Genomic DNA, 24,262 nt, shown 5'->3' with positions numbered 1-24,262 from the left:
GTGGCTCCGCCCCTGCACCACATCAACTAGTTTCATCAAAATTTATATATCTTAAAGGACTCCTCGGGGTTATTATGCAGTAGCAGGGTATCTAAGTTATCATCCAGTCATCCGTCGTGAGCGCAAGGTTAGCTGAGTTTATATATATATATATATATATATACCTTATAGGAATTTAAGAAATTTTCAATTATTAATTTCATAAACTTGTAAAAATCTAAACAATGCAATACCACTAAAATAAATTTAGTAATTTGAGAATATCCATATTACTGTATTCAAATAATATTGTAATAAAAACATTATTCCTTCTTTTTTTACACAAAAAAGATGAATACGCTCCCCCCCAACGCCCTCGTCAATCCGTCCCAAAGTCAACACGGAGGAGGTAAAGTACGGGTAACTACTAACCTTTGAAATAGGCACTAACATATAAGGAAGATATTTATCTCGATTTTATCGAGATTCGAATAAAAACATTATTCTTGATGTGGGGTAAGTATGAGTGATATGGTAGGGCCTTCACTTGATCAATATAGACTTGCGCGCGCGGCATATGCTTGACTCAGTCAACACAAAACCGAGTCATTTGACATCTTGACTGCACCTAGATCGAGTCGGATTGGGTCAGACTGATCACGGATTAGGTCAACTGTGCTCATGGGGAGCTCGGAACCGATCAGAGTGACTTTACCGAGTCCAGCAAAGCTTAAGATCGAGTCAGTACTCCAATGTTTGCTTGACCACAGCTGACTCAGTCGAAGTCAATAGCGGACGGCAGTCGACCCAACCCACCGAATCAATTATGTTGCATTTCTTTTAGTAGTTTGTTTCATTTACATTGATCCAAATTTTACAGACAATATATTTCTATAAACTTATTTTCAATCGAATTTGACATTTTTAATTATTGTTTAAATGGGATCGACACGACTAAAATCAAATTAAATCCAACCAATCCAAAACCAATTGTCCACTCAATTTATCATCGAGGAAGAAGAGATCGCATGGCTTCCTGCAACACCCCTTTGAACCTCTTCACGTCCAGCTTTATGCTCTGTCTGTTGAGGAACACCGCCCAAATCGCGTTCCATCCCTGCCGGTGCACCGATTCCGGATCCGTGAACACCGGGTGATCCTTCGGATACTGCTTCACCAGCGAGCTCTCCTCCCTCCCCACCTCGTACTCCAAGTACCTGATCCCCATCGCCGCCGTCGGATCGCCGTAGTCGTGGTTGCAGGCATACCGCAGCCCGCCCCACGGGATGATCTGTACCAGCGTGGCCTTCTCCGGGAGAAATATCATGTTGGTCAACCCCGCCCCGTGGACCCCCATCATGACGGCGCAGGAGTTCACCACGCCGGCGAAGCGCGACAGGTTCTTAGTCTGCTCCGGCCCTGCAACGATCACCTTGAACCCCAATTTCCGAGTCAACGCGACGACCTCCCTTTTGTTGGTCAACTCTCGCGACCCTTTTCTGAGCATGAGCAGCAACCTCGGCTTGGAATAATAATTCTTCCCCTCTCCGATCGATCTCCTCTTCAGCGACAAGCTCGACCGCAGGAGCTCCCTGAAGTCCGCCATGGAGTAGTTGCCCGGCGTCCTCGCCGGGTCGATGACCAGCTCGCTGTGGCTCATCAGCCCGACGTGGGCCTTCCCGGAGCAGTGCACCCTCTCGTCGCCGTCGAGGTTGATGACCTCGTAGTCGGACATGCGGCTCAAGATCACGGCGTACTTGCCGACCCAACGCCTGTTGAAATTGGTGATCAGGAACTGGACGCGGCCGCGGTAGTGGAAGGAGGTGATAAAGAGGGGGATGAGGACGTCGGAGAAATCATGGAAGAAGTTCTTGCCGGCGAATCCTCCGGTGGAGAAGACCACGACGGGGACGGCGTGGTGGACGCCGCATTCCTGGGCGGCAGAGACGGCGCCGATGGAGATTGGCCGGATCAGTTCCATGACCGGCGTTTCCCACTTGCGAGCGTAGGGGCGGAGGGAGTACGCGGCGTTCTCCGGCAGGGTGTCGTGCGGCGTCCTGACGAGGACGACGGAGGAGGAGGGGAGGATTCTGACGTCGCCGTGCAGCACGCACGTGTCCGTCCGGCGTTGAGAGAAGTCGCAGGCGATCGTCGACTTCGAAACCGTATCATCTGCAACAATATCCAAAAAACACATAATCTGATCTGCAACAGATTCTCGAACAAAAAAACGAGCACGATCAGGATGATCACAATCTGACCCGCTACATGACGATGCTGCTCTAGTTCTTTGTTTGCCGCAAGATCTTCCGTGTTTACTTCAGTATTGTTGTTGCTCTGTTCCTGAATCACAGAATGCAGTGCGCTTTCCTCGTCTGCATTATTTATCAATTCCTTATTTTTTAAAATACCTTTTTAATTTTTACAATTTCTCCAATTTAATTAGAAATTTCCAATTACTTCCTCCTCCTCCTCCTCCTCCTGTTTCTGATCTCAAAGCAATTGCTTTCCCCGCCATTTCGCCATCTGCGAGTTCAATGAGTTCGATAAGCACAATCAGAAATCCAAAACTCTGGCAAGAATCTCTGTTTCAGCTTAATCATTCTCTTCTACAACTCCTATTTTTCTAAGAGGATCAATTTTTTTTGTCTATAATCGAACTATCCAACTTTTCGAAAGATAAATCCAGATAGGGATTTCAAAAATAAATCCAACTACTAATTCAATCCAAGTCTATTCGAAAATATCAAATTCAGGTTGGGAGTTTTTGGGTCAGATCGAATTCGAATTGAAACTTTTGGATTGTATTTGAATCAGGTTGGGTTTGGATCGACCGTTAGGGATTTTTTTTAATTAAATTGAATTTTATTTTAAAAATTAAGATGCTTTATATATATAATAAGTAAAAGATTAGTATAATAATGATGAAATATTAAAATAAAAATGAATAATTATAGAAAAATAGTAAAAAAAGAAGTCTTTTTTAATCAGATCAATCAGGTATTCGGGTTGGTCAAGTTATCTGGATTCAAGTTCGGGTTTAGAGTTTTCAAATTGTGTTTGGGTTCGAATTGAATTCAGGTTGAGATTTTTTTTTATAATATCCTTACTTCGACCTAAAACCCAATGAACTCATCCGAATTAACACCTCTAAATCCGGAAGTGCAAGCCTCGCGTTGCGTCGCCCAACAGCCACCCGGGTAAAGGATCACTCTCTTCTACAACTCTTATATTTTAAAGGATCTTTTTTTTTTCGGATCAATTAATCTTAGAGATGACTAAAATAAATCCGGAAGTACAAACAATCTTGGAGATGACCAAAATAAATCTGGAAGTACAAACATCGTGTTGTCTAACAGAGCCACCAGGGTAATGGATCAAATTTAAACCCTAGAATGTGATATTATCATCCCACAAATAAACTTTATCTAGTCTACTCAAAGAATGTGAACGATATAATGCTAAGCTTTCTTTTCTTAGCTAGTGGGGAAGCCAATCTCCCACCACAACCACCATTGATGGGTTTCCTTGTTCACCAAAATTGACTTTTAACAATATTTGGCCGAAATCAACAAGTAGAAAATTAATGAAATAGCTCGACTACAATGAGATAAAACAGATTAGCATGCAGTCCATTTCTGTGGGCCACCAACTGCAAAGGTGCAGCCAAAACAAATTGCTGCCTTATCAAACTAGTTCTGTTTTCAGCTTTTTCTTAATAAGAAAACGTATCTAAGATGCCAAAACAAAAGAACTAATTTTTAAACCAAGAACTATTAAATTATGGTGCAAAGAATATGATATATATAGCTCATGAATACTTACCGCCTTCATCGATGATCCTTGTGCTCTCTTCAAGCACTTTGAACTTTAAACTTGCTCTCGTGGATACCTGCAAATTCACTGTGAACGAATTTGCACAAGGAATTCAAGGGCAAACGTGAGCACGAGGCATAGAGATTCGCTGTGTATTCGAGGCCAAATCGACTTACAGAGGGAGAGAGGATCCATCCGTGTTCTTTGCAGAGTCAGCAAGAGGAGGAAAGGAACCATCAAGAAGCTCAGCAGCAGAAGGTGGATGACTTTCAGACATGGAATCCGACCGGCCATCGCCGCCACCGGTCTGATCTCTAATTCTTTCTAATTCTTTCTTCTGTGGTAATGGTGGAGGATGCAATTGGGTGACGTGCAATTAAACGATCGAGCAAGAATATAACTTCCAGAGGCCATGACCCCAAAGGGGATGTTGACGTCCCAATTACCGCCTATTCCCTCCACTGAACGTGTTCAAGGCATATAAAAAAGTCTTTTTCTTCACTTTGGTGGCTTTTTGTTTGGACATTAATTTATTTGTTAATTAAATCCTCTTTTATATATATTTAAATTGAAGCAAGGCCGAATTCCATGGCTTTCACTCATTATCTACGATTACGATCGAGGCGATGCTATTGCAATGCTTTTGTAGAAACTTCACAAGAAATTTCAATCTTGCGGAATCTGTCAATTCCTCCTTGTTTGATCAGCGTTGCCTTTCCAGTTTAGTTGGCGTTCTGCCCGATTCAAGGGTGTTTTGATCATTTTACTGTACACAAATTAAATGTGATACATTGTGAAAGAAAAGTCAACCACAAATGCTTCGATTTAGTAGACAATATTCATGATTAATTTGGCATGCGTACGCAGTTAATAGCATCGTCAAATTTTTACAACGTAAAAGTAAAAAATGCATGAAAAATTTATTGACGAAGAACGGAAACGAAGCTAATTAAGACGACGCGAATGGGATTGATGACACAATTAACAGGCGAATAATTACGTACTAAGAAGAAGGACTGAGAGTAACAGCAGCGGAGCGAGTAACGGAACGGCGGAGATGGGGTCGTGGCGAGCCGCGGCGGACTCCGACGGCGAATTCCTGTAGTAAAAAGGGAACCACGGGAGGATCGGGTTCGGCAGCGGAGGTGTCGGCAGCGAATAGTACGGCGGAGGGAAGTTGTACGGCTGCGGGGGAGGCGGAGGCAAGTTCGGGTAGCCGGAATCCTGCGGCGGCGGAGGGTAGTTGCTCCAGGCATAGGGAGGTGGCGGGGGCGGGTAATAGGCGCCCGACGTCGGCGGCGGCAGGCAGGGGTAGGGGCATTCCGGCGGGGAGTAGTCGGAGAGAATCGGCTCGATGAATAGAGCTAGTGCGAGAGCGAGGAATAATAAAAGCGGCGCCGGCGGCATAGAGGAGGAATTCATGGTGAATGAAGGTGAGAAAAAGGAAAGAAGATCGCTTAGAGGGAGGGATGTGATAATGGAATTAATAATGAAATGGAAAGTAAAATCCGGGGATTTGGTGGAGGGAAATTATTACGATGGCGACATAAAAAAAAGCATAAATAAAAATTGATTGTTCAACTACTATATAAAACTATGATCATAAATAAACGACGCACTTGCGGCCGATCAAGCGTCTGATCTGAATACTTGGTATAAAAAATGACCATAAATAAAAAAGATTTCCACTTAATCATCAAGGTTTATTGACGCCCATTGCACCCAATTTAGATTATCAAACACCCACTACTCCTTCCGATTATTCATCTTGATAACGTTAATCAAAGGTTAGCAGTCACCCATGATTTACCTCCTCCGGACGAACATATTCGTCTTTTTTTACCACAATTGATAATGCTAATCACATTTCATAACAACATGGTCGGTACAATTTCCCAATTGTCTTGCGGTTGGTTTGAGCTATTATAGGCGTAGTGGTTAATATTCATCAATGAGTTTACCAAACCATTATTTCAACTACTGATTTTTATATATATTTCTTGGTAAAAAAAAGAGAGGGACTAATACTACACACATTGGTTCAACCAATGCTAGTGGTGCATAATTGACCTTAAGTCGTATAATTTAATTATTAGGTGACGACTCAAATAGATGATTAAAGCATCCTGCACAAGCTGCCTAACCATGGAATATTTTACGACTCTAACACATGGGATTAAGGTTATCCAGAGTATAACTACTCAAATATGTATGTGACTGATGAAAACATAAGATGCCACATTCTTTTTGAGAAGGGAATATGCTGGCTAGTGCAATCTACTATCTATATATTAAGCACAGGAAGGTACAAACGGAAGAATGGCTCTATGCATCACTCACTAGAGAGTTGATACGAAATGAACACTTTTGAGTGGATAGCTATAGTAGATCATGCAGATCTTATGATGGCGTTCCAACGAAGAAAGGATAAGTTCAGCCTCAGTTGAAATTGTTTGAAGCCTGAGTTGTTTAACTCCTTGAAGATGAAGTGTTTCGAATTCTGGGTAAGCTTGTAGGTCACTGCAAGGAACATCACCATCAGACTAGTGTATGTTGGTTGGGACGCCACCTGAGTAAAGAATTAGTACAAAGAATAAATAATGAAGGAACTAACATTATCAAGAGGAAACATAAAATTAACCAACTCTGACACCCTCGGCTGATATGCATGAAATCTGTCATGTACAACCGTATAAATTTCTTCATATTTTCTCATAGGTACTACTTGAATAATAAAATTGAGAATGAGAAACATCAAGAATAGACAATCTTTTTTTTTTCTTCTGGATTTTATGCCCAAAACACTACTTTTAACAGCCAAGAATGACATAAACGAATGCAAATTTCTTGGGATCTGATTACTTGGATGAAAGAAGGGAGAAAAGGGAAGCCTTACAAAATCACACAAGCTCTATCTTTTATGTATATCTTTTTGTTACTTTCCCTTTTCTCCCTCATTTCTTCCATCCAAGCAATTGAATCCTTTGTGATCTAAAAATAGTTCACAGTTGGAAAACTTCAGCACTGCAGAAACAGAGAAATGGTACAAAATTGAATTGTACATATACTCCGACTGCCAGTGATCTTATATAATGCCCTGCACCTTGAAAGGATAAAGGCCAAAAATCCATATTTGGCCAATCAGCAGATTATCAAGTCACAACTTACCCATGGTTATAGCAAAAAGCTACTCCATGAAAACCAAGAACCATCAAGTAATAGACAACCACTATTAATATCTATATATGTTGGCAGTTTAATTAGCAAAACAACTTTCACGAATGCCATACCTTGATATTATGTAGTTTATCTTATTCCATGTTTAAGGTATAGCTTGTTTGTTGGATTAATAATCAAGTGGGCAATGTTCGCAAAATACGAAGAGCATGAGTCCATTGTGGCCCTTCTGAAAGAACTATCCTCTTCAAAACTGGTACAGCTCCAGCAGCAACTATGGCTGAGTGGTTCTCAATGTCCATGCTAAGGTTATACAAAAGGGAAAGGCTAGCTTCAAGTGCATCACCACTGACCTCTTCGATCAGTTTCACCAGTGGGAATATCCCTCCTGCAGTAGCAACTGCCTTGGTGTAGTCTATGACTCCTTGAGAGATTATCTTATTCAATTCTTTAACAGCAGTTTCTTGATCCTGATGGGAAAAGGATGAGCTCATCTCATTAACAAGTCTTGGTATCGTCTCGTATAGAACTACTTCCTTCTCAATAGGATACCCAAGTTCTGAAGTGTTGCTGACTTTAGAATCCAGTTTTACTAAGCATGCAGCAATCCAGTCTTTCGTATGAAGAGGGATAGAGGACTTCAAAATATCACGCAGTAGAACTGTGAAATGCCCACTATCAATTATCTGATAGCACTGATTGAAATCTAGCAATCTAGCTAGCAATCTAGAAGCTGCAGCAGTAGCAAGACCTATTTCTTCAGTTTCAATGTAGTATTGCGCGAGCCCATTATCAATATCATTTTCCATGCCTGTCAGGAATTCAAGAATGAGAATGTGGAAGTCCTGATATAACTTCTGAAAAATCTCAGCTACAGCACATTACAGAAAGTGAAAGATCCAGGGGGAAAATTGAGCTGGAGAGTGGAGAATAAACATTATTTACTTAAATCTGCAACTAATATTTGAAACTAATCTCTAAACATGTGATGATATATTAATGGCATAAGATAAGATTTAAACATTAAAGTAGATATAAAATAGTTAACAGATACGAAATAAAATTGGGAATGAGTTGAAGCCAACACAGTTAGGAACTCCAAAACTTGGTCGATGAAAACTTACACACCACTCCACTTGGCAGTTTAAATTAAGGGACATCCTACGAAGAAGCATGTCACCACTGACTATTAAGAATTTTTAAGAAACTTATGAAGGCATAAGCAGTTTGATGAAATCACATGACATTGTAAAAAAAAATTAAAACGCAATGATATGGTCAAATCACTACCAAATAATGAGGCCTACTTGATTTAGCTCAACAGCTGGGTTGGACATGCAAATTTGGTTGAAGGAAATTTGATGTGTACAATGGAGATTGAATTAGGTGGTCTTAGTTCAGAAAACTTGCCAATTTACGTTATATGAACTAGGAGCAGTTAAGAAGAACTAGGAGCAATTCAGATGAAGAGCAACTTATCCAGTGATGTGGCTGAGGTGATAATATCCCTTGATTAATTAAATTGAAAGGGAAATGGCAAAGATGATCATATTAAAGGGAAGAGGTAGATAACTCGTGGTAAAGAGAAAGAGGAGCATGATTCCCGATAAAGTGAAGTAAACAATTCCAGGTGAAGGGAAGAGGTGGATAATTCCTAGTAGAAAGAAGAACAGCTGTAGATAATTCCAGATATAAGGATTAAGTGGATAATTCCTAGTAAAGAGAAGAAGTGCATAATTCCTAGTAAAGGGAAGAGGTGGATAGTTCTTCCTACTGAAGTAGATAATTCCTGCTAAATGAAAGAAGTAGATAATTCCCAGTAAAGGGAAGAGGTGGACAATTCCTAATAAAGGGAAGGGGTGTTGAGGAAGTAGGGAACCAAATCTAGACTGGTTTTAAGCATCCACCTTGAATGTGAGTTAGAGTGGAGGGAAGTAGGTTTGTAGCACTATGACCCATTGATGTGATTACTTGCAGCCTTGGGATTCACCCAAGAATTCTTTCAGGTTGACAGTGTGGTTTCTTAGTCCCCCTGATAAAGTTGCACTTGGACCTCTTTTATAGGCTTCAAAGTGAGCACTTGGTCATTGAGAGTAGTACACAGGGCCCCTCCACGTGACTGTGTCATGTCGGCCTTTGACTTTGACCTTTAACCAACTTGACAAGATACGTTTCGACCTCTCAGTGACTACGAGTATTCCAGGATACTAATTGTGCATGACATGTGGTTCATTATCACATTGCTTAATTCAGCAGGATACTAAGTAAACATTATTTAGTTAAGTCTGCAACTAGTATTCCACACCAATCTAACATGTGAAAGATGTAAAATGCAATGGCATGAATTCAAAATTGAAATAGATAGCAATCGAGTCTGACAAAGGTTAGAAATTCCAAAATTTGAACAATTACAGAACTTAATCATCAATCCTCTAAGTAATTTCAAATTAAAGGGCATATCTTCGTAAGGGCATGTCAACATTGATCATTGACCATTTCTAAGAAAGTTGAAGTGGCATAAAAAGTTGTAACAAATTATTGCATGAAACAATTGACGTCCCTGTCAGAGAAGCCAGAGAAATTTTGAAATGCAAATGCCAGCAAGCAAGTAAGAAAATGTAACATTGCTAAAAAACAAAAAATTGATAATCATATAGTCAAATCACAATTAGATAATGAAACCTAGACGATCTAGCTCAAGCAGAGGCTTGAAATGGTACTTTACTCAAGGAAGCTTGAGGAAAGGATGAAGATTGAATTAGGTTCTCCTAGTTTGTCTAACTTCTCAGTTCACTTAATAGAATTTGGGAGTAATTTGGATGAAGTAGATGCAATTCATTCCATTCTAATGAACTGGGAGAAGTTGGAATCAAGTGGAATAGTTCATCCAGTTGTGAGTGGTTTGGATGAAGTGGATGAGGAGATTGTTTCTTGGTGGTTAAAGTAACTAAAGTGAGAGGGAAGTAGTGGAGATGAAGTTAGTAAAGAGAACAGGCGGACAAGTCCTTGTATAGAAAGGAGTGAATAATTCCTAAAAAAGAGGTCGGATAATTCCTAATAAAGGGAAGAAGTAGGTAATTCCTGTTAAAGAAAAAAGGAGAATAATTCCTAGTAAAGTGAAGGAATTGCTTAGAAAGAAGGTTATAAGTATTTGCTCATTGAATGCGAGTTGGAGTAAAGAAAAGCAAGTTTGGGAGCATCAAAACCAACTTGCAAGAGGTAATTACTGTCAGCTTGGGTTTCACCCAAGAAGCCTCTCAGAGAATGACAATGTAGTTGTTAGTCCCTTGACAACATGGCTCTTAATTCCCTTTTATACTACTCAAATGAACACCTGGCCATTGAGATGGGGTGCATATACTCCCACCATGTGATGACCATTTGACTTCGATCTTTTACCATTTTGATTGGGCATGTGTCAATCATTTACCAGTTGATAGGCATTCCTACCTATAGGCAAATCTTTGAAATATATAGAGTTTGGAAGGAAAGGAAAATATTGTATTGCATATATTGCAAAAGGATAATCACATGCATACATAGAATTCCATATAGAAACGCTAAAGAGAAAAAATAAATGTGGGAATCAACCTATTATACATAACATATAATACTACTAACACTATTAACAGTTCTCATCAAGCCATTATCTATGTCCAACTTGTTATACTTACTAAACAAATCTTATAAACATAAAAAAATAACATTGACCAAGATCATGACTGAAAAATGAAAACATGATTAAGAAAAACTCTAGAAATTGTTAATCTAGCACACAAACAATGGTCCTTTCAGTCATTAGATCAACACACAACCAACAATGTCTTTGACCTCAGACCAACATATTAACAAAGAGGACAAAGAAAGAAAGGATGGAGTAAAATGAGAATGGAGAATGAAGAGGGATCTCAGGAACTAAACAATTTAGATTAAGACAAAGAAAGAAGTAGAAATTGGTTACCAGATACCAACGCAATATCTGAGGTTAAGGATAGAAGATTTACTTTTAGACACAACAAGGAAACAAAGAACTTAACAAATAGAGACCGTGGTGTAGAGAAGATGAAAGGCGACCTCAATAGCTGAAGAAGAGAATGACCAATAAAGCATCAAAGGGTTTGTTCGTCGAAAATAATATTAGATAATTGCTGTCATAGAGAACCAGACAATGGAAAACCATTGTAAAACAAATTGACAACAAACTAGAGGAGCAAATTGGCATTGGAAGCTAACGTCAATAGTCCTCTTCTGAGCAATAATAAACAGGATGTCAAGCTGAACCTAAGAGAAAAGGAGTTTAAGGCACTAGGAAGGATCCACAAGGATTTCAAAATCAGGAAGCACTTAGAGAAGATATGTGCAAGTACTAACCTGTGAATCCATAGACAGAGGACTTGTAGATGAGAGGAGTGCATGGAAGGATCATCTATGTGAAGGGACTCCTCTTCCACACTACGATTGTTTGAACGCTTGGTCCTTCCATGCGTGCGATTTCACTAGATGATCTTTAGGTCACATATGATTCACTAACGTACAGGAAGACAATGATGACAATTCAAATCAATACTTTTGCATGCAATAGGTGCCAACCAAAATTGCATGGCAACACTAAGGAAGTCACAGTTACAAGGGTGGGCATCATGTGGATATTTTGCTACGAGGTACTACCTTGTGCAGATGATTGGGCTGGAGGTGGCTCCACTAGTGTGTGACAACTTGAGCATCCATTAACACAAAACGTGGAAAATGTGGGTGAGGGGAGGCTGGCCGACACTCAAAGGAAAATCTCTTTGGAAAACTCATCCCTGGAAATGAGACTTTGATACAACAACAACAATCACCAAGTCTTATCCCATTAGGTGGGGTCTGCTATATGGATCATTCTACGCCATTGTGCTCTATCCCCTATTATATCATCTATATTTAAATAAATTTTATCTTGTTTTATTGTTGCTAACCAAGTCATTCTTGGTCTTCCTCTCCCTCATTTGATGTGTGCATTTGTCATAGTTTCACATCGCCTAACTCGGATATTCATTGACCGTCCGTCTAAGTACATGTACGTACTTTCTTAAACGTGTCTCTCGAAGTTTTTCCTTAATAGATGCAACTCTGACTCTCTCTAATGCTCTCATTCCTTATTTTGTCCATCCTCGTATATCCACACATCCACCTTAACATCCTCATTTCTACAACTTTCATCTTCTACTCATGTGCCTGAGTCATAGCCCAACATTCAAAGTCATATAACATAACAGGTCTAACTACCATTTTGTAAAACTTCTCTTTCAATTTTAGAGGTACTTTACGATCGCATAAAACACTCGACACTAACCTCTATTTCAATTATCCTGCTTGTATTCTATGTAAGACATCTCTCTCAATTCTTCCATCATTTTTGTAAAATGATCCTAAATACTTAAAGCTCTCGGCTAAGACAACTCATCATCTCCTATCTTAACAATTGTCTCATTACATTTAATATTGCTAAACTTAAATTCTATATATTCTACCTTTACTTTACTAAGCCTAAAACATTTCACTTATAGTGTTTTCCGCCAAGACTCTAGTTTAGTATTTACTTCTTCATGTGTCTTATCTATCAAAACAATATCATCTACAAACAATATGCACCATGGTGCTGTATCTTGAAATGAGACTTTGATGCAATATATAATCAGGAAAAAGGCAAATATTATATTGCATATGTTGTAAAATATAATTAACATACAAGACTTAAGAGGAGTAAATCCACTGTGCCTAATACCTAACTCCTTATCACACATGCAATCATATCAATGAATTCTTAATAATATGGTAATTATACACACACAAAGAAAAGAAGTTAAATTTGTACTTTATCTTTGACAGATGTGATATTGACAAGATATTAGACCTTCAAATACACAAACTAAAATTAAAATTGTCACATACCATTTGTGGAACCCTTTCTGAAAACAGCATCAAGTGCCACCTCAATTCCACCTGCCATGACAACTGCCACATTTTTTTCAAGAATCACCAAGTACTCGAGAATAGAAGCAAGCTTTACTTGCAAACTTGGAGAAGATGTCCTTAACATCTCAATAAGCCGGGATATGAAGACAGAGTCATTTAACACTTCCCTGGAGAAATTTAACAGGAAGAAACTATTTTTCAGTTAATTAAGGGCATAAAGAAATTTGATCTAGATCTGGTAGAAGAAGAGTGAAGAAACAGAGAAAGATGAAAGACATGGCCTACTTCAGTTAAGGGCTAGGAATTACTGCAAAGTAACAAATAAAAATTCATGCTTGTAATAATTAGGAAAAGAAGACATCTTTCAAACACACACAGGATCATCAACACACTTAATACTCAGTGCTAGTATGGCATTGGTATCGTACCAGTCTGATGAAACACATAGATGGGCATGTAACTGGTTACCAGTATTTTAAAGGTTGGTTCGTATGATCAAAATTCTTAAATGAAAGAAGCTCATCTGATATTTCTGTAGGCTGTAGGTTTTTGGAAAAATGTTTCAAGCAATCTGGATTAAAAGTTCAAGATGCATTCTAGACAACCTAACAAACAGCACAACACATGCCACTGCTTAAAAAAAATTGTTAATCAATTAACTTCAACTTAAAATTCTTGCAAATGAGAAAGATTATCTAATGAGATCGATGCAAAGTTGACAAACCTCTTCATTTCTTCATGACTTGATGCATCTGTTACTTTTCTCACATCACTAACAACTTCATTGTTGTTTGTATGATCCGAATCATCAGTGATATTTTCGTACAACTGACGATGCTAAAAATATATTAGATGTGAAAAAACCATAGTTTGCATTTTGCAGGAACAGAAAGAGTAACTACCTCCATGTTGATGCTACTGTCTGCTTCAAAAATTCGAGAAAGGATGCACACAGCCTGCGTTCATGGATTTCTTGTCAAAAAGACAAATCAGAATTCAGAAGCATAACATTTGTATGCACATATACATGAGCAAACTGAAATGTATTTGATGAAACCTTTTCTAACAAAAAATTTGATGTACTTGGTTCCTTCAGTATACTTGTAAGAGGCTTCAAGACTCCTTCCTCCTCAATTTTCTTGCGCACAATATTACTGCAAGAGCAAAAGAAGAAATGAAATTAGAACAAAACAAAACACCATCAATAAAGCCAACTTTATTTAAAATTCAGAGAGTTTGCAACTCAAACTATGGTTCATTATCACAAACATTGAGAAGTAGTTGTCAATTGACATCAATGAAGAAAAGTTTATAGACACCTACCAAGATTTCACTACAAACTTTAATGACAAATATTGAGAGCACAGACCTCCCAACATTATTCCTTAGAATCTAAGATATTTAGAAAAAAAGCTTTTCTCCATCAAATTTTTTGCGTAGTTAAATGCAAAAAAAAAAAAAATTGGACGATAGGATAGTACAATAGAGAAAATTGGCAGAATAATCCCACTAAATATCCCTGGTAGTAAATAAATATGATATGATACCTATTGTTTATAATGGAGCTCTTCTTCGCATAAAGAAAAATTGGAAGGCTAGAACAAAAAATGGAGTGGGTGTAAATGAAAACCTGAGAGACAGTCTATCAAGAGCATGAGCAACAGCTTCTCTGACAGTCTCACTATTGTGTTGCATAAGCTGAACTAAAAGCCCAACAGCTCCAGCTTCCTTAAATGATTTTCTCATATGCTCACTTATAGATGCATCAGCAATTGCATAGGCTGCCTTTGTAATACCAGAGACATCTTCAAGCCTAAGAATTAAAACCAGACGAGCAATGCCATCTACCCATGGCAAAAGAGTATATTTTTGATCCTGACCATCCACCTCAATAGCTCCAATTCTTGCAAGAAACTCCTGACGAGATCGTCCCACTATGGCATCGGCTGTAGCTTCCTCTAAATTTATGCTCTTTTCACAAATAGTTAACCCAACTAATAAATCTGAAGCACCAAACCTTGAAGGAGTTGAGGTCTTCTCTATTTTGGTGCCATCAGGTAAAGATGGCCATGAATGAGTAGGTGACCGGAAACTTTTATATGCAGCAGCACCAATCAGTGGGACACGGACAAGACCCTCCTCAATTATGAAAATTCTATAATACTCATCTACAGAAAGTTCCAACAGTGCAACTTCTGCTTCATTATGTATGACTTTATACTCCTTATCATCATTTCCCAAAAGAACTACCTGCAATTAAGAAAAAAAAATGGTATTTAGGAAACTTCATTGCTTATGCAACTTATAGAAAGAATTAACAAGTGATGTTCTCAATCTTGGTTATCAAAAAAAGAAAGCCGTGTTCCCCAATTTTAGGAGAACACATGAGTCTTATCCCACCGCTATCAAACTCTATCTAAGAGTCATAATGAATAGGATAATTAATTCATCCTTTAATCATGTTAGAGACCACTTAGCTAACTAACTTAAAATACATTAGTCATCTAGGAATTAACAAACTTCATTGCTCATGTGACTTATACGAAAATTAACAAGACATATTCACAAAGCTTGATTTTCAAAGAAAGCAAGTTGTATTTCCCAATTTTGGGAGAATACATTAGGGATGACAATGTGTAGGATTTGGGTAGGATTTCATATCCTCCGTACCCATCTCGATTTATTATATATATACCCATACTCATCCCCATACCCATCGGATATTTAACTTTCATACTCATCCCCATACCCGTCGGAGTTTCGGGTATCCATATCCTACCCATCATCCTATTACTCCCTATCATTCTCATTTAAAAAAAAAAATTATTTCAATGTACGTGTCAGCTCTTCCTCGTCTCGCGCTCCTTCGATCAGGTAAACATTTCCCGTGGAACAGAAGATGAGATACATGTTGATGACCAGATAAAGAGACAAACTAAGTCTTTTTTTTTCTTTCTCAATAAAAAATGAGGCTTATATATACCACATCCACCTTCATACCCATACCCGAATACCCATTTACTATAATTAGGTGTAAAAATTCCCTCCATATCCTCCTCCATTCGGGTCGAATGTCGGATTACCCATCGGATTCGGGTGAAATTGTCATCCCTAGAATACATGAAGCTGATCCCACCACCACCAAGCTCTATCTAAGAGTCATTATGTATATATAATAAATTAATTTATCTTTCAATTATGTAAAGAAAACTTTTTAGTTCTCACTTAGCGAACTAACTATTAATACATTTCAGCCATCTTTAAATGTTTTCAAATCAGTTTAACATATTTTTCTTCATTGTTTATGCTATTCATGAGATAACATTATTTATGCCATTTTTATCTTGAATCCAGCATTTAAAATATAATTTCATAATGCCTATCAATTCCAATATAGATGGGCTATTGAAATAGTAGCAACATAGACAGAATAATCATTGACGAGCTCTAGACCTTTGACATATACTTTGTGCACCAGTTGAAGGCAACAAAGATGAGGCAAACAAACTGGTCAATCTCCTTCCTTCTCTTCTTTGGTTCTTCACCCTCTTATATTGATGAGCTTCAACATTCTATCTTATCCTTTTCTTACCTTCGCGAGTTGAAGGAAACTAGGTTGTGCCAAGAAGGCTGAATAAGTACCTTCCCCTTCTTTGGTTTTTCTTCCTCCTATTTTGCATCCCAATTGCACTTCCTCTTCCTACACCTGGTTGGCAATGATCGACACCACCTCATACCAACATGGTATGCCAGTCATAATCAAAACCATCTCATGATAACACAGTATGCTAGTCAACATTAAAACTATCTCATCCAAGTGAAACTCCAACACAAAATAAGATTGTAAACCTTACTCAAAATCACTTTCATTGCTAGAACTATCAAATATGTGCTAGAGAGTTGTCATTTCTTCTACTGAGATTGATCTTCCCTCAGAAAATCAGTATTCTTAGTGTACATTTTCCTTCTCCCACTAAGAGTATCTATTCAAGATCCAGCAACTTATGTCCTCTTACAGTTTACATCCGGGTTATCATGTGACAAATGTGGCAGTCAGTGAGGGGAGAGCAACATCATAAAATGAAAAACATCCATTTGTCTCACTCCTTGAAGCACATTGCCCTAAGAAGCTTGTATCTCCTGTTTCCAGAAACCAACAACTCTGACCATTTTAGCATTCATTTTTCATTCAGTTCAGCATCATGTCCTTTACTTGAGCTACTTGTAAAGAAGATGCACAGAAGACAAGAGAGTCAACCTTCCTTATGCATACTTTTTGCAAATGTTTCACTAGTATACAATTTTATCATGTGTGAAGAGAAGACAAACTCCGCCCATGATGACCAGTCATGGCCGGTCCCAAGCCCGGATAAAGGAGGAGGGTTGCGTTAGGTTGCCAGCCAGCGTCAAACTATGGCAAAATTTCATGAATGAATCCATTAAACTATTGTGCTAATGCTAGGTTGTTCCCCGGAAGGAACGCGTTGCAGGGTCCGACTGTAACGTCTCGGCAAGGACCGCTACATCTCCAGAACTCGGGTGTAGTGATAAATATGCAAGAGTTCGCGTTACAGGGTCCGACTGTAACGTCTCAGCAAGGACCGCTACATCTCCATGAGAACTTGGGTGTAGTGTTAAATAGGCAAGAGTTCTCACACCATAGGTTAGATAAGAACAAATATGATAGGAAAACTAATAATCTAAGATTTGGAACATGGAATATAGGAACTCTCACTGGTAAATCAATGGAGGTAGTAGATATGATGATTAGGAGAAAAATTAATATTTTATGTGTACAAGAGACAAAATGGACAGGTGAGAAGGCAAAGATGATAGAGAACTCGGGTTTTAAGTTATGGTACACTGGAAAAAGTAAAACAAGAAATGGAGTGGGTATTATTGTAGATAGTTTGTTAAAGGATGAAGTTGTAGGAGTAGTTAGAAAAGGGGATAGAATTATAACTCTTAAGATAATAGTGGCGAAAGAAACTATGAACATAATTAGCGTATATGCACCACAAGTAGGATTAGATGAAGCTACCAAATTAAGGTTTTGGGAGGACTTAGATGAAATATTACAAAATATTCCACCAAATGAAAGGATTTTAATAGGAGGTGATCTAAATGGCCATGTCGGAGTGAAAAATGAGGAATATGAGAGAGTACATGGGAGTTATGGGTTTGGAACGAGAAATGAGGAAGGGAAAACTATATTAGATTTTGCGATAGCATATGACCTTATATTAGCTAATACATTTTTTAAGAAAAGAGAAGAACACTTAGTCACATTCAAAAGTGGGAATAATAAATCGCAAATTGACTTTCTTATGGTTAGGAAGAAGGATAGAAAGATTTGTAAAGATTGCAAAGTCATCCCTGGAGAAAGCTTAACTACCCAACATAGGGTAGTAGTGTTGGATATACGCCTCAAACATAGTATCAATAGAAAGAAAATATATACAATTCCTAGAATTAAGTGGTGGAAGTTAAAGGATGGGAAGCAACATATATTTAAAGAGAAGGTAGAAGTACAAGCATTAGGTGAAATATACGATGACTCTAATACAATGGGATAAGATGGTATCAAAGTTGAAAATAGTAGCTAAGAGTGTCCTCGGTGAGTCAAAGGGGCATGTCTAAGTAAAGAATCTTGGTAGTGGAATGAGAAAGTACAAGAGAAAGTGAAGGAAAAACGAATAGCTTATAAGGAATTATATATTTGTAAGAATGAGGAAAATTTAAAAAAATATACAATAGCCAAGAAAGAAGCTAAGAAAGTAGTGAGTGAAGCAAAAAATGAAACTTTTGAACGGTTATATCAAAAATTGGATACAAAAGAAGGGGAAAAAGATATTTATAGAATAGCTAAAGCGAGAGAAAGAAAAACAAGAGATCTTAGCCAAATAAAATGTATTAAAGATGAATGTAATAGGGTATTAGTAAGCGATGAAGAAATAAAAGAGCGGTGGAAGAGGTATTTTCATCAACTTTTTAATGAAGGTTTAGGAGACCAACTTAACTTAGGTAATTTAATTAGGTCAAATGAGCATCGAAATTTTAATTTTTATCGTAGAATTCAAACTTCAGAAGTAAAACAAGTTTTAAATGAGATGCACAATGGAAAAGCCGTTGGACCAGATGATATTCCGATAGAGGTATGGAAGTGCTTAGGGAAACAAGGTATTGAATGGCTTACAAAATTATTTAACATGATATTGAAAACGAAAAAAATGTCTGATCAATGGAGGATAAGTACTCTAGTTCCCTTATATAAGAATAAGGGAGACGTACAAAATTGTGTAAACTATGAGTCATACTATGAAACTTTGGGAAAAAGTAATAGAAAAAAGATTAAGGAAGAAGACCACAGTGACAGAAAATCAATTTGGGTTCATGCCTGGAAGGTCGACAATATAAGCTATACATCTCCTTAGACAATTAATTGAAAAATATCAGGAGCAAAAACAAGATCTACACATGGTATTCATTGACTTAGAAAAGGCGTATGATAGAGTCCCAAGAGAAATTATATGGAGAATTTTAGAAAAGAGAGGTGTTAGCGTAACGTATATTGAACTAATTAAGGATATGTATGAGGATGTAACGATCAGAGTAAAGACTTCAGAGAGAGTAACTCAAGCATTTCTGATAAAGATAGGGTTACATTAAGGATCAGCTCTAAGTCCCTATCTTTTACACTTAATTATGGATGAACTCACTGAACACATTCAAGACACAGTACCGTGGTACATGTTGTTTGTAGATGATATTATTTTGGTAGATGAGACACGTGAAGGAGTAATGCTAAGCTAGAATCTTAGGAGGAAACACTAGAAGGGAAAGGTTTTAAGCTTAGTAGTTAAAGACGGAATATATGGAATTTAAGTTTAGCAATATTAAAGTATGAAACAATTGTTAAGATAGGAGAGGACGAGTTGCTCGGAACCGAGAAATTTAAATATTTAGGATCATTTTACAAAATGATGGAGGGATTGAGAGAGATGTCTTACATAGAATACAAGCAGGATGGGTGAAATGGAGGGGAGCGAAACTTAAAGTTTACATTCTATAAAAGCAGTTAGACCTGTTATGTTATATGGAGTTGAATGTTGGGCTATGACTCGAGCACATGAGCAGAAGATGAGAGTTGCAGAGATGAGGATGTTAAGGTGGATGTGTGGACATACGAGGATGGACAAAATAAGAAATGAGAGCATTAGAGAGAAAGTAGGAGTTGCATCTATTGAGGAAAAACTCAGAGAGACACGTTTAAGATGGTACGGACATGTACTTAGACGACCAATAAATGCTCCAGTTAGGCGATGTGAAACTATGATAAACATGCATATAAAACGAGGAAGAGGAAGACCAAAAAAGACTTGGTTAGCAACAATAAAACAAGATAAAATTTATTTAAATATAGATGATGATATAATAGGAGATAGAGCTCAATGGCGTAAAAGGATTCATACAGCCGACCCCACTTAGTGGGAAAAGGCTTGGTTGTTGTTGTTGTTGTTGTGAAGAGAAGACAAGGAATCTACTTATCTGGTTGGATAATCAGAATCAAGGGGAACTAGGAATACACTGAAGCAAATTGAGAAAATGGGGCTTCATTGTTGTTCATCAAGGGATAAGAGGTGACAATGTTGCAGGATGTCGCGTAAGGGGTGGTGGACGCATGTGCTAGGTCGGTGAAGTGGCTGAGAGAGCAGAAGGGGGGTTGGCATGTAGTGTGAGAGCAACTGAGCAGTGTCGAGTGAAGACGATGATCAACCAATTGAAGGGGCAATGAACGCACAAAGGCAACAAGACAAGAATTGTTATTGGTCCATAGCTAGGTGGAGAAATCATGTGATCGCACAACACTTCGCGAACTCATCTAGCCAATGTTCTGTATAAATCTGGCAGTGGTGAGGAGGTTAGTTTGAGGTTAGGGCTACAACACAACTGAGGAATATGCAAGCTAAGTTGGTGAAGCTCGGGCTGATTTTATGATGGAGCTGATCAGCTAGTGCAGTGAATACGTGGGTTGGTGCCGAGTAGAATGGGGTGAAGGTGGAGGGTGCAAAGTTGACCTTGTGGAAGGTGTGTAGCCGAAAGGATATGACAAATAGATAAAGGAAGATGAACAGAGTGGTGTTTAGAGGTGATGGGCAATTGCTGCACAAGGAGGAATTAGGGTGGTCAAACAAAATTTCTCTCATACTAAATAGATGTAGCACCAAATCCAGCACACAAACCACACATAATTATTATAATGAAATTGATCAAGCAAAGGATACCTATCTCACACACACACACAAAAAAAAAACACGCACATAAAGATTATCAAAGACGAAATATTATTAATTGAAAGTTGAAGAATACATAAAGACACAACACTTTCATAGCTGCAATGCCAACTAAAATAGAAAAGAAATACCATTCATTAAGAAATGTAATAATCCAAATATTCTCTTACAAATCAAAAGATGTTATTAAATAACTACAAAATTTAAATATATTCCAACCAAATTTAAATATACCAATTTATATGGTACCTAATATAAAACAATTGCCACCCAAATCAAAATTCAAATCATCATTTTTCTTCCATGTTTGCATCATTTATATTGTATTGGTATAAATATTGACCTACTTAGTGCACTTAGTGTGTCCAGTCAAACTATTTAAGGTTCCACACATCTCCTTTTCATATTCTATTGGGAGAAATTCTAAACTTCCTTAGCAAACAGGTATAGACTGACCTTCATAAAGTAGGTATTTATGGAGGTTAGATCATACTGAGGAATCAAAATCGAGAAGTTAATAAAATGAAAGAGAAGTTCACCAGTTTTGGAATAACACCAGCTTCTACTAGTAGACTGTGGAGATGGTGACTCAAAGTCAAATTTGCAATAACTCCACCGGCTGCCTCCTTCACCTTAATTTCTTCATCATCCAGAAACTTAACAATAATAGGTAACAAATAGCCTTTGGAAATCCTCTCCCTAAGTTTTTCATCAATAGATAAGTTCCACAAAGTGCATAGGCTTTGCTTCTTTACCTGAATGGATACAGTTATGAATCTTTTTATCAAACTAGTCAGTAATTGATGATTAGCAGTAGCACAACTACCTCAGATGTTAAAGTATGTTGGCAAAGAAGACGGGAGATTTCTTCAATAGCGCCACTTTCAGCAATTGCATCTCTGTACATACTGACTGCAGAAACAATGTGCAGAAGGCCAGCTGCAGCTGCACATGCAGATGAGGATTCTGACTTCAGGAGGCTGACAACAAGATTAATGCACCCAGGAAACTGCATGATCCCATCTATGCACTTTTTCCCTCCTTGGGAATACTTCCAGAGAGTATTTATTGCTTGCTCTCTGTCAAGTGGATCATTATCTAGACCAAGCATCCGAACAAAGAGACCCACATAACCATCAACAGAACTCTTGTCACCAATAGGCCTCTGGATATCCTATAATTGTGCAATTTCAAAGCCCTCAAACTAGACATTCTAATCATATTAACAAATATATCATTTTAAAAATAACTGAAAATTAGTTGTTTGAAGAAATAAAGTGGCAGCTGCTAGAATGAATAATAAATACTAAGTAGCAAATGGAAATTGCCTCAAGACATTGAATCTTCTTAAGGAGTCAATCAATCTCACGGTTGAAGCTTGTTTCATCCTAGGCACTATACTAGCTCAAAAATACAAAAGAGAAAGTATATGGGCCTTCTCTTGATACTCCATCAACAATCCATCTAAGAAGATGTGAGCATGAATTATATATGTATACCAGCTGAATCCAAACAAGAAAACGAGAATATGGCAAAGCTAAAATGAACAAGCATTTGGCAATTAATCATGCAGATAAATAGACTAAAAGAACATCCACAATGGATTTGGTGCTGATCAGTAAAGAAAATCATTCTAGGCATCTTTGTTAAACTTCTTTTTCTTGTTGAATCTCCATGTCAATAGGTATAGGTACACCGCAAAGTGTAACTGTGCTCTTTACAACTAATCATGCATTAACTTGGTGGTATCCCTTTAGAAAAAAAAAGCGCTTACAATTTTTGGCTTTGAACATGCCAGCCATGTGCACATGGCAAAAAACTTGAATGGAAGTGGGAAATAAGAGAGAAGAAAATAAATAAAATTATTGAATTTCTCTTGTTTACTTGTAAGGAAATAGAGATGAAGAAGACATTTTATTTCCACCAAATCTTTCCTTTTCTCTTCCTTTAACATAGACTATTTCATCTCTATTTTACTTCCACTCCAAGTAAATACTACATTACTCTTAAACTAAATTATGAAACGTGTCTTGCTTACTTGTGAGGCAATGAAGAGGAGGAAGAAATTTTATTTTGATCCAACTCTTTTTTTTGTTTTTGCTCTTTTCCTGTAACTTATATCAGTCCATTTCTCTTCTACTTCCAATCCTCCAAGTAAACACAATAATACCTATTTGGGTTTATTGATGCTTAAATTTCACTTCCCTCTGTTTCAGCCCAAATTGGACGGAAATACAATCGAAAAATGCAACAAAATTGAATTCCATCGTCCTATTTATTTCCTTCCAAGTAAAAAAAATAGTGAACTTTTCTTTATTTTTCTCCCTGCTGCCTTCCAAGTTAAAAGGATAATATTTTTTCCTTTTTCTCTCTTCACTGGACTATTTCATTTTTCTTCTACTTCCTTGCCTTCAAGCATGCACAACGTAGGATATTGCAAATTAAAAAAAAAATGTGTGCATGAAAAACAATAATCAGCCCATCGGTCAGCAAGAAAGATTGTGGTTGGCCGAGGGCTAGAACAGAGGTTACCGGTGACATGGAAGAAAAACTATGGTTCGACTCAGAGTGGGCTTCGTCGCCGATGGCACGGCAAAGGGGGAATAGGCGGGGAGTCGAGCGGCGAAGACGGACGCAGGCGGGAGCCAATGAAGCAGGACGGAGGTGGTCATCGTGGCGCTCAACTACTGTGACAGTAGCGCAGTGCCGACTGAGGCGATGCTGATAGAAGAGGAGATTTGTTAGGGTCAGCGACATGGGCCGAAAAGAGGCGGAGACCAGTACTAAAGAAGAAAGGAGGAGAATGGCTTCCTTTTCGTTCTTGACCGTGGCTTATCTTCTCAGTTTTGCAGGCAAAATTACATTTTGCACCCATTCCTGAGGAAAGTTTCAAAAGGTCCTTAATTTCAATTGATATCCTAAATCTTTTTTGAAATTCCAATATATGTAAGATACACGGATACCTATATCTTTGTCGCCGCATTGTTAGAGCAGTTGGTAGTATTTTGTTCTAATAAATTTTAGTTATAAACTTTTTA

At 38.0% G+C, this 24,262-nt stretch overlaps 3 protein-coding genes across 6 annotated transcripts; all 3 read right to left on the bottom strand.

The window, feature by feature from the left end:
• Positions 1-871: 871 nt before the first annotated feature.
• Positions 872-4,259, bottom strand: LOC121985934 (alpha-1,3-arabinosyltransferase XAT3-like). 2 transcript variants are annotated; one of them, XM_042539669.1, is made up of 5 exons: positions 3,972-4,259; positions 3,805-3,871; positions 2,440-2,505; positions 2,241-2,354; positions 872-2,151 (listed from the first exon to the last, which is right to left on the bottom strand). In XM_042539669.1, the coding sequence occupies exons 3-5, from the start codon at positions 2,495-2,497 to the stop codon at positions 986-988; spliced, it is 1,338 nt and encodes a 445-aa protein (XP_042395603.1). In that variant the 5' UTR covers positions 2,498-2,505; positions 3,805-3,871; positions 3,972-4,259; the 3' UTR covers positions 872-985. The 2 variants fall into 2 exon arrangements, with proteins under 2 accessions (XP_042395603.1, XP_042395602.1); XM_042539668.1 differs by having other exon boundaries at positions 3,805-3,882; positions 3,972-4,258.
• Positions 4,260-4,791: 532 nt separating this feature from the next.
• LOC121987039 (leucine-rich repeat extensin-like protein 1) lies at positions 4,792-5,217 on the bottom strand. Its single transcript, XM_042540948.1, has one exon. The coding sequence runs from the start codon at positions 5,215-5,217 to the stop codon at positions 4,792-4,794; it is 426 nt and encodes a 141-aa protein (XP_042396882.1).
• Positions 5,218-5,935: 718 nt separating this feature from the next.
• LOC121985933 lies at positions 5,936-24,039 on the bottom strand. Of its 3 annotated transcripts, none has more exons than XM_042539666.1 (10): positions 23,757-24,038; positions 22,051-22,398; positions 21,764-21,979; positions 14,561-15,180; positions 13,988-14,084; positions 13,833-13,886; positions 13,655-13,758; positions 12,907-13,097; positions 7,086-7,783; positions 5,936-6,364 (listed from the first exon to the last, which is right to left on the bottom strand). In XM_042539666.1, the coding sequence occupies exons 1-9, from the start codon at positions 23,979-23,981 to the stop codon at positions 7,149-7,151; spliced, it is 2,490 nt and encodes an 829-aa protein (XP_042395600.1). In that variant the 5' UTR covers positions 23,982-24,038; the 3' UTR covers positions 5,936-6,364; positions 7,086-7,148. The 3 variants fall into 3 exon arrangements, with proteins under 3 accessions (XP_042395600.1, XP_042395599.1, XP_042395601.1); XM_042539665.1 differs by having other exon boundaries at positions 5,936-6,315; XM_042539667.1 differs by lacking the exon at positions 5,936-6,364 and having other exon boundaries at positions 7,720-7,888; positions 23,757-24,039.
• Between the last annotated feature and the right edge of the window lie 223 nt (positions 24,040-24,262).

Source organism: Zingiber officinale, chromosome 5B (assembly GCF_018446385.1).
Source record: "Zingiber officinale cultivar Zhangliang chromosome 5B, Zo_v1.1, whole genome shotgun sequence".
NCBI classification, from domain to species: domain Eukaryota; kingdom Viridiplantae; phylum Streptophyta; class Magnoliopsida; order Zingiberales; family Zingiberaceae; genus Zingiber; species Zingiber officinale.
Note: the sequence above shows the minus strand (reverse complement) of the source record. Positions and strands in the feature narration are given on the sequence as shown.